This window comes from Drosophila hydei, unplaced genomic scaffold, assembly GCF_003285905.1.
Source record: "Drosophila hydei strain 15085-1641.00,03,60 unplaced genomic scaffold, DhydRS2 tig00000290-arrow-arrow-pilon, whole genome shotgun sequence".
Lineage (NCBI taxonomy): Eukaryota > Metazoa > Arthropoda > Insecta > Diptera > Drosophilidae > Drosophila > Drosophila hydei.
This window is the reverse complement of record NW_022045704.1, coordinates 571,161-598,719: the sequence shown is the minus strand read 5'-3', so window position 1 is coordinate 598,719 and position 27,559 is coordinate 571,161. Positions and strand designations below refer to the sequence as shown.

Here is a 27,559-nt window from a genome sequence, read left to right as displayed (position 1 = left end):
TGTTGCATATTTTTGGACAAGCTTTAGTACTTGACGCATATACAACGGCAGCAAACTCAATCAAATGGAGGCAAGTGGTAGCCGACAACAGCTACAATAAGATTCCTGCTACACATTGTGTGTAGTTTTATTCGTTTAAATTCAATTGACTTTGAATGCTCCACAATGGAGGCAAACAAGCGACACACACACACACTCTCATACAGAGACACAGCACAGATCCAGAATCAACGTTGTCTTTTTATTTATTTTTGTTGTTTTCGCTGTTGTCTGGGTTGAAGCGCATTGAGCGGCGCAACGGAAAACGAATGAGGGTCAATTAAGCCAATTTAAATTTAATAAACTTATGTATTATGTGCAAGAGGTTACTAGCCATAGCAATATGCCATATATGACTTGTAATGATACACAGCAAGAGAAAGAGAGAGAGAGGGGCAGCGAGAGAAAGAGATAGAGCGTTTAAGCGAGAGAGCAAGAGACAGCGAGCGTGTGAGCGCTGCCAAGCTATATGCCACAATCGTTTCAGTGTTTCATTCTTAATTTTTTTTGGGGGTTGCAAACAAGACTTGATATATCTAAGTTGATTTCTGACTCAGCTGTGCAGAGGTTATATGTACATATGTATATATATCAATAGCATTCAACTATATAAATTATAAAGTGCATAGTTCAAAATACATTAATATTCTGAAGGCATATGCCGCACTGTCTCCAGCAGCCAGCATAAGAAGTGACGGAGGGGGAGAGCGGCGCACAAATGTTTGATGTGTGATGCCATGTGGTATGTAAATACACATATATATATATATATATATATATATATCTGTAGCAAACTTGCGACGTGAATAGGAAAATGTAAATGTTATATCATTTGCAGAACATTCAAAATTATATTTGAGCAAATAAGAAGTTAAAGAAGTCGTTTAATGATGAGAAAGTTGACATAACGCATGTAAGAATAAACCTGAAGTAGGGCGCTTTAAGATGAAGCTGGATGAAACTGCAGCATGCTTAAAGCTGAAGAAGTAGCTCGAAACGCTCTGAAAGTGCACGAAATCAAATGCGTTCAACAGTAGCAGCATTAAAGTTCTTGAAGTTATTCAAAATGCTCAATGAAATGCTCAAATGAAGTTGTTTCAGCTGCATAGTTACTTTAAGCTGAAGAGCTCGCTCGAATTGATCAACGGTACTTTGTGTCACTGTAAAAGGATTAATGCTGAAGAAGTCGCTCTAATTGCAGCAGGAATAAAACTGTATGTCATTCTCTCTCTCACTCTCTCTCTCTCTCTCTCTCTCTGTAGCTGGACTTAAGCTGAAGAAGTCGTGCGAAATGCGCGACTAAAGCTGAAGAGCTCGCTCTAATTGCATGAAGAACACTGAAGACCTCGCTCTAAAGCCCGCAGGCCTATATGCCAGGCTCTCTCCCCCTTTCACTCTCTTTTCCCATACAGCAGAACTTAAGCTGTAGAAGCCGCGTGAAATGTGTCATTTAAACAGTGTAACTGATTAAAGCTGTATGTAAATATATCTCTTTCTCTCTCTCTCTCTCTTTGTCTGCAGGACTTAATGTGAAGAAGTTGCGTGAACTCCAAGATAATTTAAGACAAAGAACTTATACGCTCTGTAAGAGTATTAAAATCTGAATGCTTCCTTACTGTTTTTCAGGTAAACTAAAGCTGAAACTTCTATAAGTACTTATTAGAATTAAAGCTAGCTAGCTCATTGTTAGCTGACTTAAAACTGAAGAGCTCGAAATCCATAGAGAGGAGCTGGCTTTCTTTACAAGAAGGTTAAAAGCTAAAGAGCTTTTTCAAACTGCAGCAGGATTATTACGGAAGAACTTACTTCAAGTGCAAGCGGATTAAGGCTGAAGCGCAGCAGGAGGATTAAAGGCGACTAGGTCGCTCACAAAGAGGCTTAAAGCCATTGTGACAAGTATGTGGTACTTACCTTGAATTTGTGGCCAAAAAACATATTGCTTTCCTAAGTACTAGTGCCGCAGGAGTTAGGGTTGTGTCCGCAATGCCTCCTGCTGCCCAAGTGCTTATCAAAGCGACGAGTTTTCCATCAGCAATAATTAAAATTAATTTATATTGTGTTCTTTTTCTTTTTTTTATCATTTTATTACTTTTTAATTGATTTAATAGTATTTTCTTGAATAGTTATAAATACTATTTTGCTGACAATTTATACTAATGTTCGCAGTTTCTTTTAATTTTCGCTTTCAGCTTAAAATTTACATATTTCTTGGGCAGAAATTGTCTAAAACACGCACACACACATACATATAATTACTAATTAGCTAAACTGTGTCGCCAACAGTGTTTTTTCTTCGAATACGAAGACTATACATATACATACATGTATACATACATATATATATATAGCATGCATATGTATACATAAATATATATATATATATATATATATATATATGTTTATTTAGGAAGTCTGTATATGTCAATTCATTAATAAATTAATTAATTACTCAATGCAAATTTAGTTGAGGACACATTTAGCATTTATATACATATATATAGATGCATATATGTATATGTACATATATATATATAGTATTTCTGTTTTATATACTTAATACTTTGCTCTTAATTTTTCTAGTTTTGGGTAGCCTTTCCATATTATATAAAACTATTTATGCAACAGCATCGTAAACAACATATCATAATAGAATTACATTTATTTACAAATAATTAAACATTATCGTTGCGATTTAGGCATTACACAATTAAATTCCGGGAAAACGTTCATGCTGTATGAAGACATCATTCGTTACACAAAACTAAACTCGATACTAAACTAAATGTATATACAAGCCTTAGAGTTAGATATGCCTATGTATAAATACATACTTAACTAGAGTTAAAGCCGAATTAAAATTAGAAGAAAATCAATAGGTAATACTTTCAATAGACTTGGAGAAATTGGGACATACTTTTGTACATATGATATAAATATATATATATATAGATATACATTTATATATATATATATATGTTTGTATGATTTCTCAGAAGTGGGACTCCCGCAGAACTCTGTTGGGTCTGGCAGAGTGCAGTTCCTGTTTAGATAAACGTGATAACAGGGCATAAATTAATAGGTTTCTTTTTTTTTTGTCTGTTTGGAAGGGTTTTTTGTTGTATCAATTATTGGTAGTCTTAACACTTAAAACGTCTCGGGATTAAGCAATATTTTGATTAAAGCGAAAAAACGTTAGATATGATTTGCAGTTTCGCTGCGTTCCGCCGGGATATGCAAGGTATGTAAGGTGTGAATATGTGTGGATTGCATCGAAAGTGGGTTGGTAGTAAATAATCGTACAACAGATATGTGTGCAGCCGAGAGTGCTGCATTCAGTATTCAGTATTCAGTATTCAGTATTCAGCGTTAACGTTTAGAGTATTAGACTTAATTACAACAAATGACAACGAGTTAAGTATTTACAAAACGAGTGTAATTGCGGTTACACTTTTGGCATTGTTACTTAAATTAATATGCAACAATTACACAGAAATGCTTAAAAGTTAAAGAAGTCTTGCCTCAAACCATGCGAATCAATATATATATGTAGTATATATCCATATATATATATGCAGCTGCTAGGGTATTACGATATTCAAGTATTAATACAGTTTGCATTTCCTTTTCATTTTTTATACACTCACGCACACTCACACGCAACTACATTGATCTATATATATATATGTGTGTAGAGAGTATAGAGTAATTATTGTATGCAGATATGTTGCTTAAATGCATATGTGAAGCTTATATACAACTTTCCTGTATGCGATTCGAAGTGGTAACGACCTCGGGCCGAAAACGATATTCACTTAATGACGAGGTCACCGAGGCATTGTTCGGACTGAGCAAACTGACCTCCATTGGCTGCGGTGTTAGATGATATGATGATGAGGGCGTCGATGTGCTTATGTTATATGTCAACGACCCCAGCGGCGGACTACACGTGGTTATGCCCTTCTTATTGAGGGTAGCATAGCTCTGTAGTAAACGAAAGCAGAAGGAATTGTGAAGGAGTAGAAGGAAGAAAGAAGAGTGAGTGCAGGCTCCAACCAGTATCACCAGCTTACAAATCAAACAACTTAACTAGCTGCAATTTTCAGTTACTTACAATTTGTTTACTTGGCCGGAACGTATAGTGTAGCACCTCATTGCCCGAGTTGCTCAGGAGGCCAATGGTGCTGGCATCCGTGCCGCCCAGTCCGGCCATCACCCCGACGCTCTCTGCGTTGCCCTTGAGCAGCTCGGCATCGCGACCAGTGCAATATTCTCGTGGCATGAGCCGTGTTGCCGGACTGGCAAAGCCAGGCGATGCGCCCAACGACTTTAAAGGGCGTTTTTCTAAATTGGAATTTGGAAATTGGTAAATTTGAAACGCGTTTGCTGGCAAGCACTCCAAGGATAATTAGCTTACCATACTGATTGGGTATAACATCGGGATCGGTGTCATCTATATCAGCCTGATCGCCCAGCATTTGTGCATTGGCTCGAGTGCGTGCAGTGGAGCGCAGCGTATCGCCTGCCATGGCCATGGCCAAGCCATGGCCACTTGGTGAGGTTCTCGTGCCACTGTCTATGTTCACTTCGCTCAGCGCGCCACGTTCGGCCGCATTGCGATTATCACAATTAATTGGAAGGAGACTGTGGTGTGCCTGCTGATTTGACTGCTCGTTTTGCATATGCCCTTGCCCCTGGCTCTGGTTTTGGCTCTGGCTTTGGCCCTGGCCCTGGCCCTGGCCGTTTGTGTGCGGTCCGGGATGCAACGGGTCCAGCTGGCAATCAGCCGGTATTGCTAATTGTGTGTGCTTTACGGCCTTCAGATTATTATCGTTGCGGCTGCAATTCAAATGTGTGCATTAGGCAAAGCAGCTGCCCATTAAGCTACGCCATTAAACATACCGATTTGAGAATCTTCTGTATATGGCAGCCAATATGATGCAGGATATGGCAAACAGCAGCCCGCAGACGAGCGTCAGCCCAGCCAGGAATGGCGAAAGCGGCACACTAAGCCCCGTCGAGTTGCCTAAATGTGTAATAAATTATGATTATGAAGCCAGTTGCGAGTTGCAGTTTAAGACTCGATTTCAATTCAGTGAACTGACCCGTTAGTTTCGCCACGCCTTTAAAGTTAATGTCGTCTATAATGATGGGCTCGGAGCGACCCTTTACATTGATGGCGAATATAATCATGCGATAGGTGGCTGCTTGATCCAAGTTCTCAATGACAAATGTTACAGGCGTGTGCTGCATGTAGTTAAGAGAGAGAGAGTGCGTAAATTGGAAGATAGGATAGTTAGTTATATAGTTAGCTAGCTAGTCGGCTTACGTGTATGGTTATATTCCTGGCCAATTGCAGCGAGTTCAGCTCCACTAATTCGAGCATAAAACTCTGTGGTAAGCCGCCATCGAAGCCCTCTATGCAATCCACTTGCAGCGAGTCCACCGACTGATTGCTCACCGTACAATTTTGCAATGGGAAAGGTCGTCCTGAAGCAGAAGACGTTGCTCTATATCGTTGGCTATTAGATTTATCATTATGTCTATCTACCTGCTGCCACAATTTGAAATACACAGGGTCCCTTCTGGACGCCAATTGAGTTCTTGGCCCAGCAGGAAACGGTGCCATAGTCTAGGTCTGAGCTGGGCGTATAATTTAAGCGTGACATGCCCGTCTGCAAAGACAAAAATCCACAAATTTTTCAAATTTACTGTCGAACAGTTGTGCCAAATGGATTAAAGTAACTAAAATCCGTAGCTTGAAATCCTTTGAAAAGCTCTTAAGCGTCTTAAGCATCTCAATCATCTTAAAATATCTTACAATTAGTGGGTTGATTTAAAAGCTCACTCACCTCGCTGGTGTGCAGACGGGCGGGCAGCTCAGTTTGCTCGCCGGATGAGTTGAAGGTCCACTGGAAGGAGTCGGCCGGTGGCGAGGCGTCCACTTCGCACTTCAGTGCCAATGTCTCGTGTTTGAGGGCGCCCAGCAGCTGCTCATGGTCGATGGCACAGATGGGCGCGTCTATGGGCGAAAATAAATAATTAAGGCATTTTATTGAAATATTTAATGTCCCGACAAAAAGTGGCTTAAATAAGCCGCACAAATATGGCCGAAGAGGTCTTTAAAACTTCTATGAATTAATTTTGGTCTTTGGCTGCTGCAGCTACCCGCTCCACGCTCATTTGAAATACACAAAACCATTGAGAGTCGCTGGCAGTGCCAAGACCGTAGCCAGTGCCAAGAGCCAGGGCTATGCATTCATTGTGCCATAATCTTGGTCATTAACGTGGGGGAGGGTGGAAAGTACTTTGCACCCAGTTACGCCCACGCCCACTTTAGCTTTGGCTGCGTGGCAGATTGGAGTGCGGCCAAAGGAGCGGCGAAGCCCCCCTTGGCCCAAATGCATTAAGAGACATTCAAGCTCAAGGATTAAATTGTAAATTACATATATGTACAGGCAATGCCAAAAACTGCGGCTCTGAGCTCGCAGTTCACAGATTGTCTGGCCATTTACTTACAGCGTATGCGCAATGTGACCGGGTTGCTGAGGCCTTTGCCCTCCGAGTTTACAGCCAAACAGGTGTAGGCACCGGCCGAGGCGCGTGAGACACTCTGCAGCACAAGCGATTGATCCGACAGTATGATGCCCACAGAGATATTATGCTGCAGCTCCTTGCCCTGCCGTGTTGTGTGGGAGGAGTAGTTGTGGTTAGGGTTTGCGTGACTCGCTTCATCAATGGCAAACATAATAATTATAGCTTACATTGTGGAACCAGGACATTTTGTAGGGCTTCGGGTTTGATTGTACAATGCACTCGAAATAGGCATCGTCGCCCTCCTTGATGTCATCCGGATTCAATGAGGAGCCCATCTTGAGTATCGTCGTGGGTTGAACTGCGGAATGCAAATAGAGTTTTACTTATCCTCTTATATCTGAGTTGGCATCTGTGGTAATTAGAATTCGTCGCTGGCCCACTTAGCCACCTCGGACAGCTTCAGCTACGGCTAGGTCCTTAAATACCCAACCAGCCACTTACAGTGCACAATGAGACGCCATTTGTCCTCAATGGAGCTGCCTTCGATGAATTGATTTTCTGCCCGACATGTTAAATATTTGCCATCGTCGTCCCGGGTGGGTGTGAACGTCAGTATACTTAGGGATTGATTGTCTGGCTCATTAAACTAAAAAAGAAGCGCAAACAGAGTCCATTAGGAAATGAATAATGAAAAAGAAAGCTGAAGCAAGAGCTAAAGCTCAGCCAAAACAGAAACAGAAACAGATACCGAAAAAATGGAAAGCGAATACCGAAAACCGAAAAGCGAAAGGCGAAAGGCGAAAGGCGAACGGCTAAAGCTTGACCGTAAATCTACATGAAAATAGCTGCAATTATAAGTACACACAGCTAGCACATCCTGGCCTTTAACGCCCCAATAGCCCAAATCAATAAATAATGAGCTAACATATTTACTAACGAAACAAATTATTCAAATTTAGCAACATCCCAAACCAAACGGCAGACCTCCTGCTCGTCCATAAATGATTTCCTTGATATTTGTTGAACTTATGAAATGCCAAACGGCTGAGCTTTATTAATTATTTATTAATCTATCTTTACGGCGTTCAATTTAACTCAATAAAGTTCGACAATAAAGTTCTCAGCAGGTAAGAGCAGTTTACGTTGAAATCTCGCAGATCTCATACCCGAAACAATGTCAGATATTGAGAGAGAGACATAAAGAGCTAAGTTTGACATACACTGCGATTCATTCTTATTGATTTAGTTTACCATAATAATCTAACTATGGTTTTATATGACAACTATTTATAATAGGACTAAATGTCATACACTGCAAGACATCATTATCATCATTATAATGTCGCTTGACGTTGCTTGGCAGCTTTATATATGTTCTCATTTGAGTTCCATAATTTTCTAATGCATTTTTATTAATTCTTCTTTTAAAAGCAGACTCTTTGATGCTAACTAGACTGCGCTATGTAAAAACTGACTTTCCTTTATATGAAGTTAAATTAATAGATATTGGTCTATCTGCGAGATGAGCTCATTTGTGGCATTGAACTGTCTTTTTTATACTTCAACAAAATTTTCTAAAATTTTTACACAATAAATTTTTTATAGTTTAAAAGCTGCTAAAATATTTTGAATATGGACTAAACGACTGAAGTCTACTAATATAGGCCTATTAAATTTTTATATCAAATATGATATGTGGAAGGAACTGCATATTTTAAGCTAAAAATATATACGAGGGTGGCCTAAGAATATTTTAAAATAATATACAATTTTTTTTGAATATCTATAAAAGAATTTTTTATATTTTTAATTGAATTTAATTTAATTAATTAATAATTAAATACAAAAACAAATTGATTCATTCATCAAATTTATATTATTTCAATTTTTTTAAATATATATAAACATACATATAAACATGTATATATTTTAGCATAGCCTGAGAAATGTTCAATCAATAAATAATAAAAATAGTCGTATTTCAATAGAAATAAATTTTTTTTAGTTTCAATATGAATTTTAATTTGTATTCATGATTGGAAATTATTTAGATTTTTTCGAGTAAATTTAAATAATTTTTGTACTTTTAAAAATTGATATTTATATATACTCTTATATGTTGTTGGATGACTCAAGCAACCACAGGCGACTCAAAAGATTTCATGTCCTAGACCTGCCCCACAGAAATAAATAAATATGTATACCCAAGCCATCCGGTTACGTAATATTATTGTTAACAAATTTGTTTATTGTCTAGTATAAGACGGATTGCAAATAAAAACAGAAAAAAATATATATATACTCTCATATGTTATATATAGAAATAAATTATATATAAAATATATATTTTATATATAAGCTGTAAGTCGTATAGTTTTCAAACCACCCTCGCCAGCTTATTTAGTTTGCATTAACAAGTGCTCAGCTTAATGCTTTTACATAAATCAATATCTGGTCTGTGCAGCTCCCTCATTTTATGAGCGTATTCAAAAATGTTGAACGTGTTATCTATGTAATTTGAGTGAATTTTGTTTTGTTTATGTTTGGGTGGCCTCAAGGCAGCGCTCAATTGCACTAATTAGTAATTTACTTAAATGCTACACACATACATAGATATATATACGTGCAATAAAAGCGGAAAGCGCTTTAATCTGTGCGTGTATTTATGCCCTCCATAACTTCGGCATGAAGTATTGATAATTGGATCTAATTTGAATCAGTTTTTAGTTGGGGCCACAAAATGGTAAACGGTTCAATTAATAATTGAGCTAAACTTAGCAAAAGACATGCACGAAAAGCGCGTGTTGGCTGTAGTATGAATAATTATGTTTTATTGTTGTTAATGAGGGCGTTTAGTTTAGTTTTAATGATTGTTTTGCTTTTATTGTTTTTACTTACGTTCTTGGTTTGTTTCTTCATCTGCTTGTTGGACTTCCACCAGGTGATTATGGCCGCCGGCTTGGAGCCGGAGCTTTTGCACTCAATGTCGTAGGTGCGATCCGCGGATACAAAGCGATCCTTGGTCAGGATGTGCACGGCGACAGGTTTCACTGTAGGCCACAAGTAGAGAAAGAGAGAGAGAGAGAGAGAGAGAGAGAAAGAGAGTATGAGCTACGAGTTATGCAATTCCCTAGTGCTGAGACATACAGTTGACATCCAGTATGACGACCTTGTTGTTTGGCGGCGTCAGATTCGTGTTGCTGGCGACGCACACAAGTCGCGCATTTAGATGCTGCCTTCCAATATTGGGATAGGATAAATGGTTAATGGTTTTGCCATCGGGGCGCTGATCGAATGACTCATCGATGACCGTATTATCCAAGTACCAGGTAACGTTGGGGCGCGGCCGACCTGTAACCCATTAGGGCAATTAAATATATATCTATATATATATATAACTGTATGCATAGAGAGGGAGTGACGCTTACCGCCTGTAACCTCGCAGGCTAGCACAATATCGTTGCCCTCGTTAAAGGATTCCACATTGCTGGTCTTGTCATGCCTGTTCGGCTCATAGATGATGGGTCTATCCGGTGGCACGATAACAGTTAGGTTTATCTTTAGATTGCGAGTGGGCGAGTTACGAAAATCCACACGACAGCGATAAACGCCCTCATCTTCAATGCGCACATTGTCGATTTTCAGCTGAGCTGGATGCGAGGTGCTGCTGAAGTGGGCGCGTGTCCCAAAGGCCAGCGGCGAAGACCACAGGCGCGCCTGACCAAATTGACGACCACGCACATCAAAGCTGCGAGAGAAGAAGTTGTTGTTTTTCAAATGACACTGCAAATTGTTGGCTAACACAATTCTCACTTGTAGATGGGCTCGCCGTCGCCCTCACGAAACCAGAGCACCATATAAACAGCATCGTCGCGCTCGAGCGGCGTTATATCACACGGCAGCATCGCCTGCCTGCTTAGCACACCCTGCACCGATGTCAATGGCACCGGACGGTCCAGCTCGTGTATAAGCTCGTCCGGCTCCAGATAGGAGCTTGCCGCCAGTCCACAGCAGCCACTGGCCAACAGCAGCCGGAAAACTAAATCCAGCATTGTCATATATTCATGCCTGCGCAGCGGGCATCTCCGACAGCTTTGATGGAGCTGTTTCTTCTGTTGATGTTTGTGCTCCTGCGGGCAATTGCAATCGTGTTCGTTGTTGAGCTTTGCATCCATTTTTCTGCTTCCTTTTTGTTTGCTTATTAATTCATTTAAGCATTAAGTGTTTACTGCAGTCGCATTCGAGTGGAGATTAAGTGTCTGTGTCAAGCTGCTGACCATCTTGGGCTTGGCCAAGTGCTTCAGCTTGCTTCTGGCTGTGGACAAAGCGAATGTGCATGAAATGTAATACCATTAATAATTTACGAAGTGCTTAAACTGTTAAGACTTTGCCATTTCTATTCAATATAATTGCATTTCAAAGGACAAATTAATTATATTATTGAGGCAATGCCTTGATGAAGTAGCACAATATGAATGTGCTCGGCATGCCGAAACTTAAGCTGAAGATGCTTTGCATTAGTTTCCACTGAATTTATTTGCCAGGTCAGTTGAGCAACATTTGCTGCTTAGTTATCGTCGTAATTGTATTCAAATTATGCTACAGTTAATTGAAAGTGAAATTCTCTACAAATTACTTAGCAATCTTTAGTCGCCAGCTAGCAACGAGACTTCATATGCAGCAGCTATGCGCTTCGAGTGGAGCTAATATAGCTAATTATGGTTATACAAAGCTGTAGCAGATTGCATAAGCAACAAGCTTTTTTACATAATATATTACATATATGCAGAGTGTGAGCAAAGAATGGAGATATATTTCAAAGTCTATTCAAGTTCTAGATAACGTCTAACGTTGGAATATTTAATAAACGTTGCCATTTAATCATGAAATCGGCTCTGTGCCTTCTGAATGCGTAGAATTAATTAAGAAACGCTACTGAAATTTCAGCTCTATTTTTAGCAGAGAATTTCATCATGATTTAGATCTTAAGCCACGTTCAGTTGTGACTACCATATTGAAGAAGTGCCAGTTAATGCGGCGCCGATCAGCTCAATTGGGCAATGACAGCGAGTCAAGCTGGCTTCGGATCTACAACATTATAATATGTGTGAGTGATGAAGAGTAATTTGAGGCTGAACGAGCATAGACAGTGACGAGCTGTGCTTTCAGCAAGGCTATCTTACAGGCAGGTCTGGATGTTGTCAAGCAGACATTTAGCAACTCAGTCAGCTTGAAACAAGCGCCGCGCTTATGCTTTTTGACACCCTTCGCTTTTTTCTCAGGGGCTACGTCAACTACTTAGCTTGCAAGGCTACTACTTTAAAAGACGTTGATGCTGAGTCATCCAAAATTGATTCTTACGCTTGAAGCGCTGATGGCTAAGCCGAGACATGTCTGCAGCTTCATCAACAAAGTCTGATTTATTTTGACACTATTTAAATTTTTTAAAATAAGTATGTAATAAAAATATATATACACTGCATTCTATTGAACTCTGTTTTATTCCCGTAAAAAAATAAAAATCTGAGCTCTATATCTTTTATTTTATATATATATATATTATTTTATATATATATTTTATATGTTATATACATATATATATATATTATATTTTATTTTATATATATTTTTTAAAGTATTTTGAAACAAAAAAAAAAAAAAATTAAAAATCAATTTTAAAAAGCTTGCTAAAATTGGTCATCAGTATAAGCTACATGAATTCAATTGTGAATATCTTGCTCAATTTGGCAATAAAATAAATTAAAATTTTGTATGTAAGCCACAAAATTCATCTACTTTATGAAAGCAATTACCTAAGAAAGATTTGAAGTTTTAACTTTAATGAAAAAGTCAAAGGTTGAAGCTTACTTTGAATCTATCATATTTTTCTAGAAAAAAAAAACAAAACAAAATATAAATATTCATAAATATATATAACATAAATATTTTCAGTTATCATATTAATATTCATTGTTTTTTTTCGTGCAGAATGGTTTTTTTAACAATTATTAATATTTTTATTACTATAATTTTACTATGATTAAAATCATAAAAATTTACTATAATCAAAATTTTATATATATATATATATATGTATATATACTTCTCTTAGAGCACCAATTATACTCGGTAAGAAATCGAGTTTCGAGTCCGAACGGAAATACCATCTTAAATCCGGAATCAATTTATAAACAAATAAAAACAAAATCTCTACAAACGTTAACACTGAATGAAATTCAAAGTGAAAACCTCTGGCAGCAATTAAAGAATTTGTTGAGAAATGTTTGAAAACATTAATATTTATGTCCATGACTGATGCATGGCTGCCTCTAAGTTCCAGGCATGTGTAGCAAGAGGTAACATATTTGTGCTCACAACAGAATCCTTTTCCTTTCCCTTTTTTTGTAGTCAATAACAATTACGAGATTTGCTTGCCAGAGCGAAAGCAAAAGCAAACGCAAAAGCTTATCAACTTATGAGTTCTGTCTAAGTCTTTGCTTTTGATGAATGAGCTCATGGGCATGAGAACGAATTCATGACGTGATTGTGGTCAATCCTTCAATAAATATTGTGAAATTTTTGTTTTTGTTCTTGTTTTTTTTTTTTTTTTTTTTTTTTTGATATTTCTAGGTGCTCAAGCTCAACTGTCAGCATAATATCTTTAAAAATGTAGAGTCATTTATTTGGCACATGGCTCGCATGCCCAAAAACAGAAACTGAGAAGAGCTTATACAAAAAAATAATATATATATAAGTTTGTTAGACTCGGGTTAAGAAAGTAAGCATGATTGGTTCGCTTCCTCAATCTAGCCCCACCCAAGCATCTCAACATCTCATCTTGGCCATAAATTGTGCTGAACGGAATGTGACACACACACACACAGCTACTCTGGAAGAGGCCATAGAAGAACAACTATGTGTGCGCCCTATAAGGTCTTAGATCTCAGCTGATAAGACAAAAGAGTTATGGCTTTTCACAAACTTTTGAAGATGTCGTGGCCAATCAAGCATAGCTCATGATTATATATCCACAGGCACTCAAAGTTATGGCCATAATGCCCCTTTATGGACATTTAATATTATAACTTAATTAATTATTACGACAAAAAAAAAAAAATAAATAAAAATAATGCTGCTCGTAAATATATGTCTGGCATCCACAATTTGCCTATGAATATGAATTCAGATTGTTATTGTTGCTACCAGCTCGGACAATGGGCCCATGGGCCTATGGGCTAGTTTTTCAGCTTCTCGAGCTCAACTATTTATTTTAAATGCCAGCGATTTGTACTCAACCGGTTCTGCCTAATGCAAAACATGTATCAATGAACTTGAATTCTAGCTCATTGGAAATTCATTAGGTTTTATCTGTTGATATGACCACAAAAATAATGCTTAAAAGCCAAAGTAGAGAAAAAAAACCAAAAATAATAAACAATAGAAGCGTTGATTTATTAATTATTTATTTTAGCAATTTTCGTAAATTTTAATGTGGTTTTTTAAGCAATTCAAATGACAATTTTTCAATTTCCATTTGTGATTATTTTCTTGGCAAATGAAATGTTTGTGAACTTTGCTATTTGCATTTGTAGCCATGGCTACGGACTGGGAAGGGAATTTATGTAAATGTGAACACAGCTCGCTTACACTCGACTACAATTAAATATTCGCCTGCAAATGGCCAACTTAAATAGTGCTAAGCGTTTTCTAATGGAAGCAATTAAAACGCTTCCCGCCATAAAAAATCATTTTAAGTGCGGCGCATCTACTACATGTGTGTGTGCACAGAGAGGGACTGTGAGGGAGGGGGGCGGTTTGGATAGGGGCGTGTCATTCATTGGCACATCTCGCAGCGAGGTGCGAATTTGTTTTTCAGCATGAGAGCAGATCAAAAGATATTTGCATTTTAAACGCAGCCAGAGGTGCCAAACACACGCTTTAATAAGAGCAGCAGCAGCAGCAGCATAAAAGGCGGGCACCAAGTTTCGTATGCCATGACGAACTTTGAATACACTGAGCTGAATGTGAGAGAGTGCGTAAAGTCTAACTGTGATGGCAACTATATGATATAGCGCTTTGATTTAGATTAACTATATGCCTTGGCAGCTACAAGATAAAGAGAGCTAAAGGGCATCAGACGAGCCTGTGATTGGTTTATTGTTAGCTATATTTCAGCACGGCGATATTCCATATTGAATAATATTGAAATATAATTTATTAAGCACTAATCTTATATATGACTTGTTAGCCATCAAACTCTGATTAAGATTAGACAGATGTAAAAATATTTATAGATCATATATGCTGCTAATGGGGATTAGACATGTCTCTAATGAAATGAGTTAATCAATGAAAGCCAAATCTATGCAAAGTCCGCTTGAGCTGCTCTCAAACTGAAAGAAGTAATATACAGCTGTCCAAATCTGTGTTCATCAAGCGGAGATCTCAATATCTAAATACCATATATGCTGCTAATGCGCATTAGATATGGCTCAGGTGTTAATTAATATTGCAGCGAATAATGCATACGCTGAACTGAAAGATATGATACCAATATGACATATACACAAAAGTTGTTCTGCTCGATAACACATATCTTTCCCTCATTGTTGCTCATTCTCAATTGTTACATCTGCCTCGAAGTATTCAAAGTAGCCTTTGATCAGGGCACATTATACTAAACAACAACTGCAGGTTTGTCACAGCCCCAGGCGCTTTTCCTCTGGGAGCGCCTGTTAGCCTGTTTGCTTGTTTGCTCAGATTCCTTGAGCATATACACACACACACATATATATATAGAGTGTATATATCTTTTACATATTTAATATATGAACGGCTAAGTTTGCTAACTGCTTGATGGGGCAGCCGGTTATAAAGGCAGGCGTGTCGGTCGCTTTGAGTGCGGTTTGTTCAAATCGCCCGTTGTTTATTTGCTGGCCATTTTCAACAAAAACACCTTCAGCTCCAATATGATACATAACCGGTTTAAGCATTTTTCTTCACAAGTTCGTTGGTGTTTTTTTGTTCGATTTAAGAAACAAAACAAAAAGACAACAGAAATTGTACACGACGCTTTTAAAATGCTAAAAGATGTTTGGGCTCTGAGTGGCTGGCGCTGCGGCTCCAACGCTGTGGTGTTGCTAATTAAGATTACAGACATTGATACTTTACGGTACGCAGTGGCACGTACCGACACACACACACACACAGAGAGACACACAGTCAAGTGTATATATATAGCTTCGACAAGTTGTGTTTGTGTTAAGGTTTTATGAGCTGCCCAGCAGCCAGTTGATGGCATACTAAGGTGCTCTATCAACATCTGACAGCGGCTGAGGGTCTTTTTGGCTTATTAATTATGTAGCTTAATTTGCGATTATGCAGATATGAGCATAAATTTTCAAGAGTAGTATTAGCTGACTGATAACTCACCAGTTTAATATATGTGCATACTCGAAATCGGTTCATTCAATATTCCATGTTGTTGTTCTTATTGAATTTGGTATTTGTTTTATTGTGTTTTAGCTGCTCTTAATGGTTCAATAGTTTTGTTTTTGTTTTGCCTCGGTTTTTTCTTTTTTTTTTTTTTGACTACCTGCTGTTCAGTTTATAGGATAGAAACGCGCGACACGCCGTCTGAGCTGGGTTTAAAATCAAAAATTGTATGCATAAGTATAAATATATATTTAGACAATATATATAGATAGATAGGTATGTATGTATATTAGGGTATATATCTGTCTGCTTTAATGAGACATTTCTTAACGAGCGCACACACTTAATTGGCCAAGATTTACGTTCACGCTTTAGCCATATCGTTTTGCACTAGACACTCACAGGAGCAACACAATAATAATACATTTCTTAAAGTGTTGTTGTTGCTGGTGTTGCTGGTGTTGCTGCTGTTGTTGTCGCTGCCAAGTGTAATCAAGTGCCACTAAAGATCTCTTGAATCTCTCTCGTTTTGACAACTATTACCATAACAAATCAGCGCGCCTGACTGTGACAGGCCAATTGAACTCCACAGCACAGGCAACTACAACTACAACAGGAAAAAAACACGGCCAACAACAAAATATTTACACGGCACCACTATCGAAAAAAAAAGTGAGGCCGAGAGGATTTCGCTTGGGTTTGGCAGAGGTTTGCTGTGCTGCTTGGCTAGTGGGTACTGCGGCTGGCTATAAGCCACCAATGCCAACGAGTCAACGCCGCTGCCGTTGCTAAACCAATTCCCGCAGTGACAACGAGGCTGAAGCAGGCTGGGAAGGGCAAATGGAGTGGGTAGGGGTAGGTGTAGGGGCTCGGGCTAACCAGGACGAGTCGGCTGACGAGCAGCCGTGTGGCAGGAGCCGCTGCTACGGCCACGTTCACGGGCCGTGCTTGGGCTTATCCTTGTGTCTGTATTCGCCGCTTTTTATGCCACAGTCGTAAATTCCAATTATCGACGAAGTCGAAGCACGGCAGCAACACCAGCACCAGCAACTAGCCTGCGCCACAGTCAAAGCCAAGCCGGCGTCGAGCGACTCGACGAGCTGTGTGAAGTGGAGCGATTTTCAAAGTCAGAGCCCGGCACGCGGCGCACGAGCCCGGCGTTTTATTATTATTGTTGCTGTTGTTGTTGTTGCTATTTTAGTCACAGTTTTGTTTCGTTTTCATTAATATATTTAAATTTTGGGGTAATCCTTGTTATGTGGCATCAGGTAATGCAATTTGTATTGCGGCCCGAAACCAACACCGAAACCGAAATTGAAATTGAAATTGAAATTGAAACTTCAAATTGGATTTGGCTTTTATTTTTGTGCACACACACTTTTTGTTGTTGCTGCTGTATGGGTCAATATTTAACTTATATGCTGATATATGGAATTGTTGACTATTAATTAATCAATTGCGCTCATTAATTTGATTGCCTTTTGGTTAAGCGAAAGAAGTCACTGAAGTTTCACAAATACCTTTCACACTCCTCTCTCACAGACACACACACACACACTCTCAGATATAAGAAAACATTACGCTGTGTGTGTGAGTGTGTGTATGAGTGAGTATGTGTGCGTGTGTCGTCTGTGTGTTTGTGTGTGTGTGTTCGTGTTCGTGTGTGTTTTGGTATGCGCTTTAAACGGATACCCTAAAGCGAACGCATTGGGCTACATTTCAACGTTGGAGCGCAGAGTCCGTGTGCAACATGTGTACCGTTATAGCTTCGCGTATCTACTGGATACACGACTTCAACATCGTCACACTCGTCGCTGCCAACGCGTATCTGCTTTGATTTTTTGTTTCGAATTTTCGAACTGGCTGTCGCTTGAAAGAGAAAATCTAATTGGAATTCGAATTGGTCGCTAGCAGCCGAAGCAGCTGCTAAAGAGCTCAGCCCTCACGAGCTACTTAGAATTTGTGTTAAGTTATGTGCCTTTGACTTTGTTAACGACAGTTTATTTTTTATTTTTTAAATTTATAAGAATATTCTAGGCATTATTCAGCACAAGTATAAATTCAAATATTATTTGCCATTTACATTTTTGTAAAATAAAATTTATTTAAACATATATATCAAAAATATTTCAAATGCTGGTAAAAAAAACAAATGTATGCCTTTATGTATGTCGAAGAAGACTTATATAGAAATGTCACTGCATCATAAAGTACATGCCACTCTGAGATACATTTGCAGCTCATTCATAAATCTAAGCTCGATCGTAAAGCGAGATTTAATTCAATAACAGCAACAGCTAAAGTTAAGCTAATAACATAACAGACTGCTACGCTCTGCTGTTAAGCGAGTCTGCCACAGCTACTGCTTTGATTTTTCGAACTTCACCTAAGAGCGCATAACAGTGTGCAGAGAGTGTAAGCAGCGTAAACTTGGCGATATTCGAATTTTCTGCTAACAGCACTGAATATCGTAAATGCGAGTCTGCCACAGCTACTGCTTTGATTTTTCGAACTTCACCTAAGAGCGCATAACAGTGTGCAGAGAGTGTAAGCAGCGTAAACTTGGCGATATTCGAATTTTCTGCTAACAGCACTGAATATCGTAAATGCTTTTTGATAACGGCTGCTGTTTGATAAATGCGACTGTTAAAATTCGACAAAGCCAATGTTTCTAGCTTCAAATAAAAACGAAATTTAAAAAAAATTATTAAATATAAAATTCAATTAAATGAAATATTATTTATTACTATTATTATTGTTAATATTATTATTTTATTATTTTTGTTGTAGTGTTTTTGCTATGATTAAACACCAAAAACCACTTCGAACTTGACTCTTATTCAGTTTATATAAACCAGACGATGTTCCTATAAATAGTTCGCTTGCATAATAAACAAATTTTAAATGTTTTGACGATGAGCTTTAATGTTTTTAAAAACATGCTGCATACATTAAGTGCCCAACCCGTGTTTGCCAAAGATTCAAATTACTTTTGAACCATTTAAAAGTCATTTTATAGGCCAATATAAATAGGTTATATGCGATTGGCGACCATATTCGACGGGTTTTAAATTGGTTTTGGTGTTGTTACTAATTAATTGCTGAATTTGTTGTGAGCAAACCAATTTGTTTGAATAAAATGCTTCAATTTTACAGTTTAAAGCAGTTTTTTTTACATATAATTGAGCAAACGCTGGACACAAATGTCAAAACGAGCTAAAACAAGCAAAGCGAGTAACCAAATCATATATCCATACAACATATATTTAGAGCATATTTCATTGAATCACATTTGCACATTTGCACATTTGCATATTTGCATAAATTAAATGGAAAATATAAATTCAAAGCCCTGCTCTTACCTAGACAAATAAACAAATACAATATTGAATATAAACTAATAATTAAATTGGTTAGACTTTGGAGTTAACACATATATAAATATTGACAACATTTCCGTCGAAGTCAAGAAACCGCTGAGGCCACAAAATTGTTGTTGCCAAACAGCAGAGTCTCTAAAATAAATCCATTTGATCGGCTGCGCATACTCGTATAATTTGGTATCAATCAATATGTTGAGCCGCTTGTATAAATAAATTCTCTCGACTTCTGAAGTAGATTTCCATAATTTTATTTTGTGTGCTCTCTTCATTTATTTCGATTTTGTTTTTGAGTTTTTTTTTTTTATTTTGCAGAAAACAATTCAGTTTTATTCAGCCAGATGTTATTCATCATGTGGCTTTGTTGTGCCTTATCGTGTGATTGATGTGCCATATTCACACGACTCGATATCGGAGAGGAAGTAGTAAAGATGCTCAGCCAATTTACGAGAACAAACACATGAATGTACGTACACTGAGCGAAACATGCTGTGAGCAGCGCCTGCTTACCAATTATGACTGCTGAAAGGGCTTAAGCTAAGACATAAAGTTGTTGTCTCCTTAAGAGAATCGCGCATGAACATGATTTTGATAACTTAGTCAACTCAATTTGGCTGAGTGTAAGCGGAAAAGTCAAGCCAGAATTATAATTTTCGTTTTCATTTACAGCGTTCGATTTTCAGCCCAAAGCAGGCTCTTAGCAAACTCGCAACTTGTTCGCTAAGTGTAAGTGTAATATATATTTGTAGCTTAGAGTCCATTATGACCACCCATCTGTACATATATATAAATTGTCGGAGTGCAATCACCTGGTCCACAATCGAAACGGGTGCATTAAATCGTTAAAGTAACATATACAAATTAATGCAAACAAATACACGAGTGCTTCGAACAATTCATTGCAGAGAGAGGGAGAGAGGAAAAGAGGGAGAGTTCCATATTTGGGGCTAGGATGGTGCGGGGGCGGAACTTGTCAATAGTTACGACTTTCTGATGTGCCATGGAATGCTAAGCAGATCAAAAGCCCAGGCACGAGCGTCTGCGGCACGAGGTGTGAGAATTCTCAAGTGAGCTGGCCATGCACTCAGCTGCCTGCAGCCAAAGTCCCAGACGGGAGCTAGTTTCCCTCTCTCTCTCTCTCTCCCCTTCTCTCTTTCCCTGTCCTCCTTTAGGAAGAAATGCAGCTTCTTGGACTTAACACTGGGGATTTGTGGTTTATTTTTGGGCATTGTGTTGGCTGGCTGGCGCGCTGGCGGGCTGGCTGGGCGAGCTCATAAAATAGGTGTGGTCATATCATCAATAAATATTCTTCGGATGCTTCAATAAAAAGAAGAGCAACGAGCAAATTAGCTAGAAAAATACTCAAAAAAGAAGAATGTTTAGAATTGAAAGCAGTTGCACGCTGTGCAGTGTAAAAATAGCAACGTCAATGGCAGCGATAAGTAAACAAAGGAAAATGCATCTGCATCTCTAGGTGCGGATGTATCTACAACTGCAGCTACAGCTATATATGTAAATGTATCTGTATCTGTATCTGTATCTGTATCTGTATCTGTATCTGTATCTGTATCTGTATCTGTATCTGTATCTGTATCTGTATCTGTATCTGTATCTGTATCTGTATCTGTATCTGTATCTGTATCTGTATCTGTATCTGTATCTGTATCTGTATCTGTATCTGTATCTGTATCTGTATCTGTATCTGTATCTGTATCTGTATCTGTATCTGTATCTGTATCTGTATCTGTATCTGTATCTGTATCTGTATCTGTATCTGTATCTGTATCTGTATCTGTATCTGTATCTGTATCTGTATCTGTATCTGTATCTGTATCTGTATCTGTATCTGTATCTGTATCTGTATCTGTATCTGTATCTGTATCTGTATCTGTATCTGTATCTGTATCTGTATCTGTATCTGTATCTGTATCTGTATCTGTATTTGCATCCCTGAATCTCCTTGCATGTGCAGCTGCCGCTTTGGTTGTAGGTGTATTTATATCTGTATCTGCATCTGCATCTGCATCTGAATCTGTATTTGTAGTTGTATCTGCAGCTGCTGTGATCGCGTGCCGAGCAGTTCCTTGGAAACTCGAGACCTTTGTTAATTGTAATCATTTGCATTTTGTTACGGCCGTCAACAGCAACATTTTCACCATGAGATACAAATGTATCTATGCAAAACTGAGGCTGCTGGTTGTGTAGCATTTAAAAGCTCATTTCTACATGCGTTACATGTGTTTCGTTCAGCTCGAACATTTATTATGCTCAGTCACAAAAGGAGTGCCACAGCCGAAGACTCTAGATGTAAATGTGTCTGTGTCTATGTCTGTGTCTGTAGCTCTGGCTCTGCAATTTGCATACGGCATGTTTCGTTAGGTGGAGGCCCGTTTCATTTTTTTTTTGAGTTATAATGAATTGCTTGTCAAACAGCAATTAATAGCAGCTGGCTGTCAAATTAGACGCAGCATCGCCTATTGATGGCTTAATGACAACTTCCAAATAGAAGCACAAAGAACTTAGCAAATTTATTAAATTTACAATGAATCGAAACGTAGATATGCTTTGATAATTTGGCCATCACAGAAATTTGCATATGAATGGCAAAATGTCGTTTATACGCAATATTTCAGGCATCCACTCGTAAATGCCGTGTTTTGGGCCATTAACATTAGTTCGTTTCGGTTTTTATGCGAAACGGATGAGGAACAATGATTCTGGCCGCGTCATGGGCATGTCTGTGGGTGCCTCTCAAATCTATATGTTCATCGATTTATCGCTCACACATACGCATACACGCATACCTCGCGCTTAATACGTGCTTAAATGTTAACATTTCAATTTGCAATTTGTAGCGTTTGTCTGTCTTGCGCAGTCTCTCAGTCTCTCAGTCTGTCAGTCTGTCTATTTGTTTGCCTGGTCTGGCCAAGCCGTTACGCACTCGCCACGCCCAGCTCGCTAAAATGTTTTCCAAACATGCAAAGATCATTCTACACACACACGCACCTACAGTTGACCCACAGCTTAACCAAACCCTTTGACATGTATCTGTTACTGGCTCTCAAGCCCAGCCGCACATTTAGATACATTTATACATGTGTATAATCAGAATTCAAAGGCACGCATTATTGAATAAGCCCCAAAAAATGGAATATATATATTTGTATATATATATATATGTATATTTATAGAGGCGTCGTGTTGTTGTGCCATATAAGAGTATCCGTATCCGTGGCCATCGCCCGCTGAATGTGTGCGCCCAGATAAGATACTTTATTGACATTGCGTGTCTAAACACTTTACCGCTACGCTAGTTGCTGTTGCTGCCGCTGTTGTCGTTGTTGTTGTGGTTGTTGTTTCTTGATTGTGATTGTGCGCTTTAAGCTTATTTGCATACCCATAATTCTTTATTCAGTGAGGTGTGCGTGTGTATTGTTTAGCACGAGCATCACATCGCAACGCAGCGCATCGCTTCTATCTATCTATCTATCGGCAACACAATTTTAATCAAAATACATGCATACGCACACAAGTTACTTGGAATTGCCTCGCATTTAAATATATATTTGGAAATAAAGCAGTTTTCGTACACCACTCGAAACCAACAACTAAATTTGTCGCCTTGGAGTAGCGCCTAGTTCGCTCCCACACACACGCACACACTCACTTTTGGTTAGCCTAGATCTTTGATCTAGACTTGAGCTGTTGCAGCTAAGCTTTCTTCAGCCTTAGCTGAGCTGAGCTATGCTAAGCTTGAGCTAGCGTGGCATGGACACAAAAGCCCTTATTCAATTGCATTGCGCACAATCGGCTGGTTAAGAAATGTATCTAAAGTGAGACATTCGTTTAGACAAGTGGCCAGCCGAGATGATGATGTTGCTGCTGCTGATGATGACTGTCAGCATGTGTGTGTGTGTGCGTGTGTGCTTTTGTGGTCGCCCCAAATCATTAATTTGAGAAAACGTGACTTTTTTGCCATATTTTGAATTCTAATTCCACTCATTAGGCGTCGCTGTCGCCGTTGCCATTCTAAACATAACTTCAAAAGGTGCAGACTGCACTTGTGACACGTTTCGTAATCTCTTGGCTGGGCAAAAGCCTTTTTCGCAATTTTCCATAAGCAGGCTGCACACACTAGAAGAAGCTGTGACTGCCAAGATGCCGCAGCGCCAAGCGTCGGCAGATACAAATACAGATGCTAACGCTAACCTGCAGCTAAGTACACCTGTGTACGTATGTCTGAACACAGAGAGAGAGAGAGAGTGGGCTGCAACGTCAGAGTGCATTACAAGCTCAAGTACAAGCTATTTCCGCAACGGAAGGCAGCACACATTTGAGTTCGTCTTTTGTGCCCCGATCCGGCTCTGGCTCTTGCACTGGCGACGCGGCCCGAGTCTAATTAAAATAAGCATGAACGCTAGAAAAGGTCGACGTTAGATAGTTTTCTGGGTAAGCAGGGTGCTGAGAGGCGGGCAGGGGTGGGCCCTTCTCTATATGCTGTAAGAGATTTGGCAATGGGTTGTACTGCAGTTGCAAACACGTTGCATAATTGGCCATTTCTGTGTGCAGTTGCCGCACATCATCCTCAATCTTAATTAACAAATATACAAGAAATAAAAAAAATAAAAAAAAGTAAAGTAGAAGTGTAGCCCGACCAAAGATGCGACATAAAATGCAATTTACGACTTGTCATAAAGGGAGAGCCCGCCATATAGTAAATCATTTTTTATGTAGCGAGTTCACGAGTAGCTGGGGCTACTAACAACGCAAATAAGCCACGGTTAGGCCGAACATAAAATCCTTTAGCACCTTTAAAATGCCCAAGCCAGAGCTCAGGCCGAAAGCCAAGGGCCATTCGACAGAGCAGGACGAATGCGACTGCTAAACAGCGAAATTTATACAATCAACAAATGACATAAAATTGTTGCTGAACAACGCAAAAAAAAGAAATGGGCAAAAAATGAAAAAATATAAAGACAAAACAAACAAAAAAAAAAAGAAAAAAAAACAAGAAGACAAAAAGCGAGAAAAAATATAAATTGCATGACAAATTTCTGTTGGGGGTCGCTTCGCAGCCGCAGTCGAAGTCGAAGTCGAAGTCGAATGAGGATGCCAAGAAATGATGGACGATGATTATATGAGACGCAGACAAACATACGCTGCCTATATACGCTTACAGGACCACAGCCACAGCGAGCAGAACGCAGACAGAGCGAGTGAGTGAGATGGAGACAGGGCTAACAATTTAAGTCCTCAAATTCCAGCATGTGGAGCAATAATAATAATTTTATTGTTTTAACACAGGTAACAAACAGAAAGTTATTTCAGCCACAGCTGAGCGGCTTTTAAAAACAAATCGTAGGGTGAACAGCGAGAGCCAACCAGGACAACAGTCAAGCAGCGAGGCAGCCAGCCAGGCAGTCAGGCAGTCAGGCAGGCAGCGAGGACAACGAAACCCAAACAAGGATAAGCGCCAGGGCAAGCGTAAAGATACATATAAAAGAGGTTTTCGTTTGCAAATGCGAAGCTGCAAGGTGTACGCTATACATACAAACAAACCAATCCCCCAACACACACACACACACACACACACTCATAACTTGAAGAAGAAACAAATAAAAATGGCGAAATAAAGCAGAATAAGATCTGTAGCGAAATATTTTTATTGCCTTTTTGGCAACTCACACACACACAGGCACAGCAGTCTACGTGGGTGTGCCCACACGCGTGGGTGTATGTGTTTGTTTATTTGTGGATCTCTTTTGATATATAAGTAGACAGCAGAGGGTTGGTGCAGCCTACGTGGAGACCAACATAATTTACGCGCCCATAATTTGTCATAAAAATCTTCCAGCAATAATTTAATGTTGAAATGCAAATTTTTAATATATTTTTATACCCTGCATAAGCAGCAAAAAAAATATGACAAAAACAAAAAGGTATAAGAGCAACGCGTTGTAGCATAAGCTAAATAAAAAAGTAAAAAGTAAGTATATATAAATATATATATATATATAAATATATATGTATTGCAAAGTGCCACAAATAACGTTTTCGAACACAAATTTTTTCTGAAAATATTTACATATCTATTAAAAAATTTAATTTTTTCACGAATTCATTTGAAAAAAATATTTTTAAAAATTTAAGAATAAATTTAAAAAACTAAAAACTTCTTTTGCATAAATATTGTTACAGCAAAAAAATTGAATAATATAAAATTCAATTTATACTTTACAAGTGTCTAGGATATGCTTCAGTCACGTACCGTGCGCAATGCCCATTTTATTTTTACCTGCCTCTTTTTCTCTATAAATTTGCGCATTACATTATTTATATCTATGTGTTACATCTGTGTGAAATATTGCATAGTAGCTGCAAATATTTTGTAGGCTTCGGCTAAGCCGCCGTTTGATTTAGCCACTTAAGCCAGAAGGAGCTGGCAATTGAGTGAAATAAGTTAAGTCTGCAGCTTTTTTCATTAGTTCAAAGGGAAAATTTGTTGCTGCATTATAAAGTAAGCGATTAGCAAATATGAGCAGCCCGTTTCATAAGACTGACAGCTCCAGCTTGACTTGAGTTGAATGATTTACCAGACGAATGCTGAAAGATTTCTTCTACAACTGCCGCTGAGTGCCTGCCTGCCTGCCGTCTAACATCTGCCTCAATTGCCACACATGATTGCGCTGTAAACAATTTTTTATGTACAATCGTAAGTAACAAATATTTAAAGAACTTTACAAGATGATATGCGAACGAGTTTTATGACTGCCGCTGCCGCTGTTGCTGCTGCTGCTGCTGCTGTTAGACGGGTGCAAAAGTAGAAATGACTGACAAAATGGTTACTTCACTGCCGCTTAATCTTTATGGCGCTTGAGACTGGAAACTCGAGACTCGAACCCGAACCCAATACAAACTCCAACTAAATCATAATCATAGCCAAACGAATACTGCGTGTCATTTGAGCGCACACATCATAAAGCAGCAATTAAGGCAATGTTAAAATCGTAAGCGTCAAAAATGTCATAGAAAATTCTGTCGCTCAATAAAAAAGAAAAACTGTCATAAAAGCCAAACACAAAACGCCAAGAAAGAGAAACTGACAGCAAGGACAGCCAGAACAGCCAGACGTTAGCTGGCAAAAAAAAAAAAAAAAAAACAAAAACAAAAAAAGAAAATCAAGAAAAGAAAAGGAAAGCAAAGGAAAAAGTCTCTATCTTTGCCGTCATTGGCAACGCTGCTAATTGCCAGTCAAAATTCCATGGCAAGAAGTAAAAAGATGAGATAAATGCGTGGTAACAACATTAAATACGTGAATATGAGCACACGGAGTAGCTGCTGCTGGTGCTGCCAGTGCTGCCACTGCTGCTCATATAAAAAGTTGAAATTTATCTTCTTGCAATTGCCAAGGAAGCCAACAATTGTGTCAAGCGTTTGCTTTAATTTTAATGCTACTCAACGAGCTGTGCCCTATTTGATGGCGCTTCATTATTTTCTTTTTACTTTTTATCTAAATTATTTATAGCTTTTAAAAGTAAGTATAGCAGCTGATGTCAGTTGAAGTCAAACCGTTTCGAAATTGCCACCGAAACTTAAGCCAAAGTAGTTGTTCGATCCGAAAGCAGAGCCATATCGTATTACCTGAAGCTTTGGTTTGTTTAAGTTAACAATATTAAGGTTTGTATGTACTTGGAGCTGGCTTAGTGGCTATAAAAAATAAGTCCAAGCGAATAGCTTTAGCGCTAAGCTGTAAACAGCTCAAGTGATATTTTCCCTTGCAGCTGAAGGCACAGTTTCAACTAAAGATTATAAACACTGTTTTCTATGGAAGTTTCCATCTCTATGAATAACAGTTACAAATATATTTAATTTATAAACATATCAAATGTAATAATATATGTCTATAAATAAACTTAAGACTGCCATAAAACTCATTAGAATCTGTAGACTCTAATTGGTTATGGATATATATATGAATATCATAATAGATGATTTCTAATTGGCTTTATAGCAGGCCTTATGTCGCTTCTATCCCCAGCAGATATTGCTATCGACTTCAAGTTCGCCGTTGCTTTGGTGCAATCGCTTAGCTATAACCAGTTGGGAAATTTATAGTTAAAGTTGTTACATAGCCAGCAGAGGCGAGTGAGGGCAAACGGCCGATGGCAAAC

The 27,559-nt window shown here is 38.6% G+C and overlaps 1 protein-coding gene across 4 annotated transcripts; it reads right to left on the bottom strand.

The window, feature by feature from the left end:
- Positions 1 to 3,061: 3,061 nt before the first annotated feature.
- Positions 3,062 to 17,779, bottom strand: LOC111605488 (protein turtle homolog A). Of its 4 annotated transcripts, none has more exons than XM_023324031.2 (17): positions 17,701 to 17,779; positions 16,006 to 16,214; positions 10,387 to 10,888; positions 10,002 to 10,321; positions 9,721 to 9,924; positions 9,472 to 9,623; positions 7,075 to 7,219; positions 6,801 to 6,931; positions 6,556 to 6,715; positions 5,889 to 6,058; positions 5,588 to 5,711; positions 5,366 to 5,526; positions 5,142 to 5,283; positions 4,939 to 5,062; positions 4,454 to 4,875; positions 4,151 to 4,380; positions 3,062 to 4,020 (listed from the first exon to the last, which is right to left on the bottom strand). In XM_023324031.2, exons 3-17 carry the CDS (start codon positions 10,746 to 10,748, stop codon positions 3,787 to 3,789), a joined length of 3,081 nt encoding a protein of 1,026 aa, XP_023179799.2. In that variant the 5' UTR covers positions 10,749 to 10,888; positions 16,006 to 16,214; positions 17,701 to 17,779; the 3' UTR covers positions 3,062 to 3,786. The 4 variants fall into 4 exon arrangements, with proteins under 4 accessions (XP_023179799.2, XP_023179798.2, XP_023179801.2 ...); XM_023324030.2 differs by having other exon boundaries at positions 17,725 to 17,779; XM_023324033.2 differs by having other exon boundaries at positions 16,006 to 16,209; positions 17,725 to 17,779.
- Positions 17,780 to 27,559: the final 9,780 nt, after the last annotated feature.

What these genes read in the sequence shown, in the direction of transcription:
- LOC111605488 (XM_023324031.2), bottom strand. Translation starts at nt 10,748, where the DNA reads ATGGATGCAAAGCTCAACAACGAACACGATTGCAATTGCCCGCAGGAG. An exon ending in TGAAGAAACAAACCAAGAAC is followed by an intron (nt 7,220 to 9,471) that starts GTAAGTAAAAAC and finishes CTTCTTTTTTAG; the next exon opens with TTTAATGAGCCAGACAATCA. An exon ending in CCAGGAATATAACCATACAC is followed by an intron (nt 5,284 to 5,365) that starts GTAAGCCGACTA and finishes AACTACATGCAG; the next exon opens with CACACGCCTGTAACATTTGT.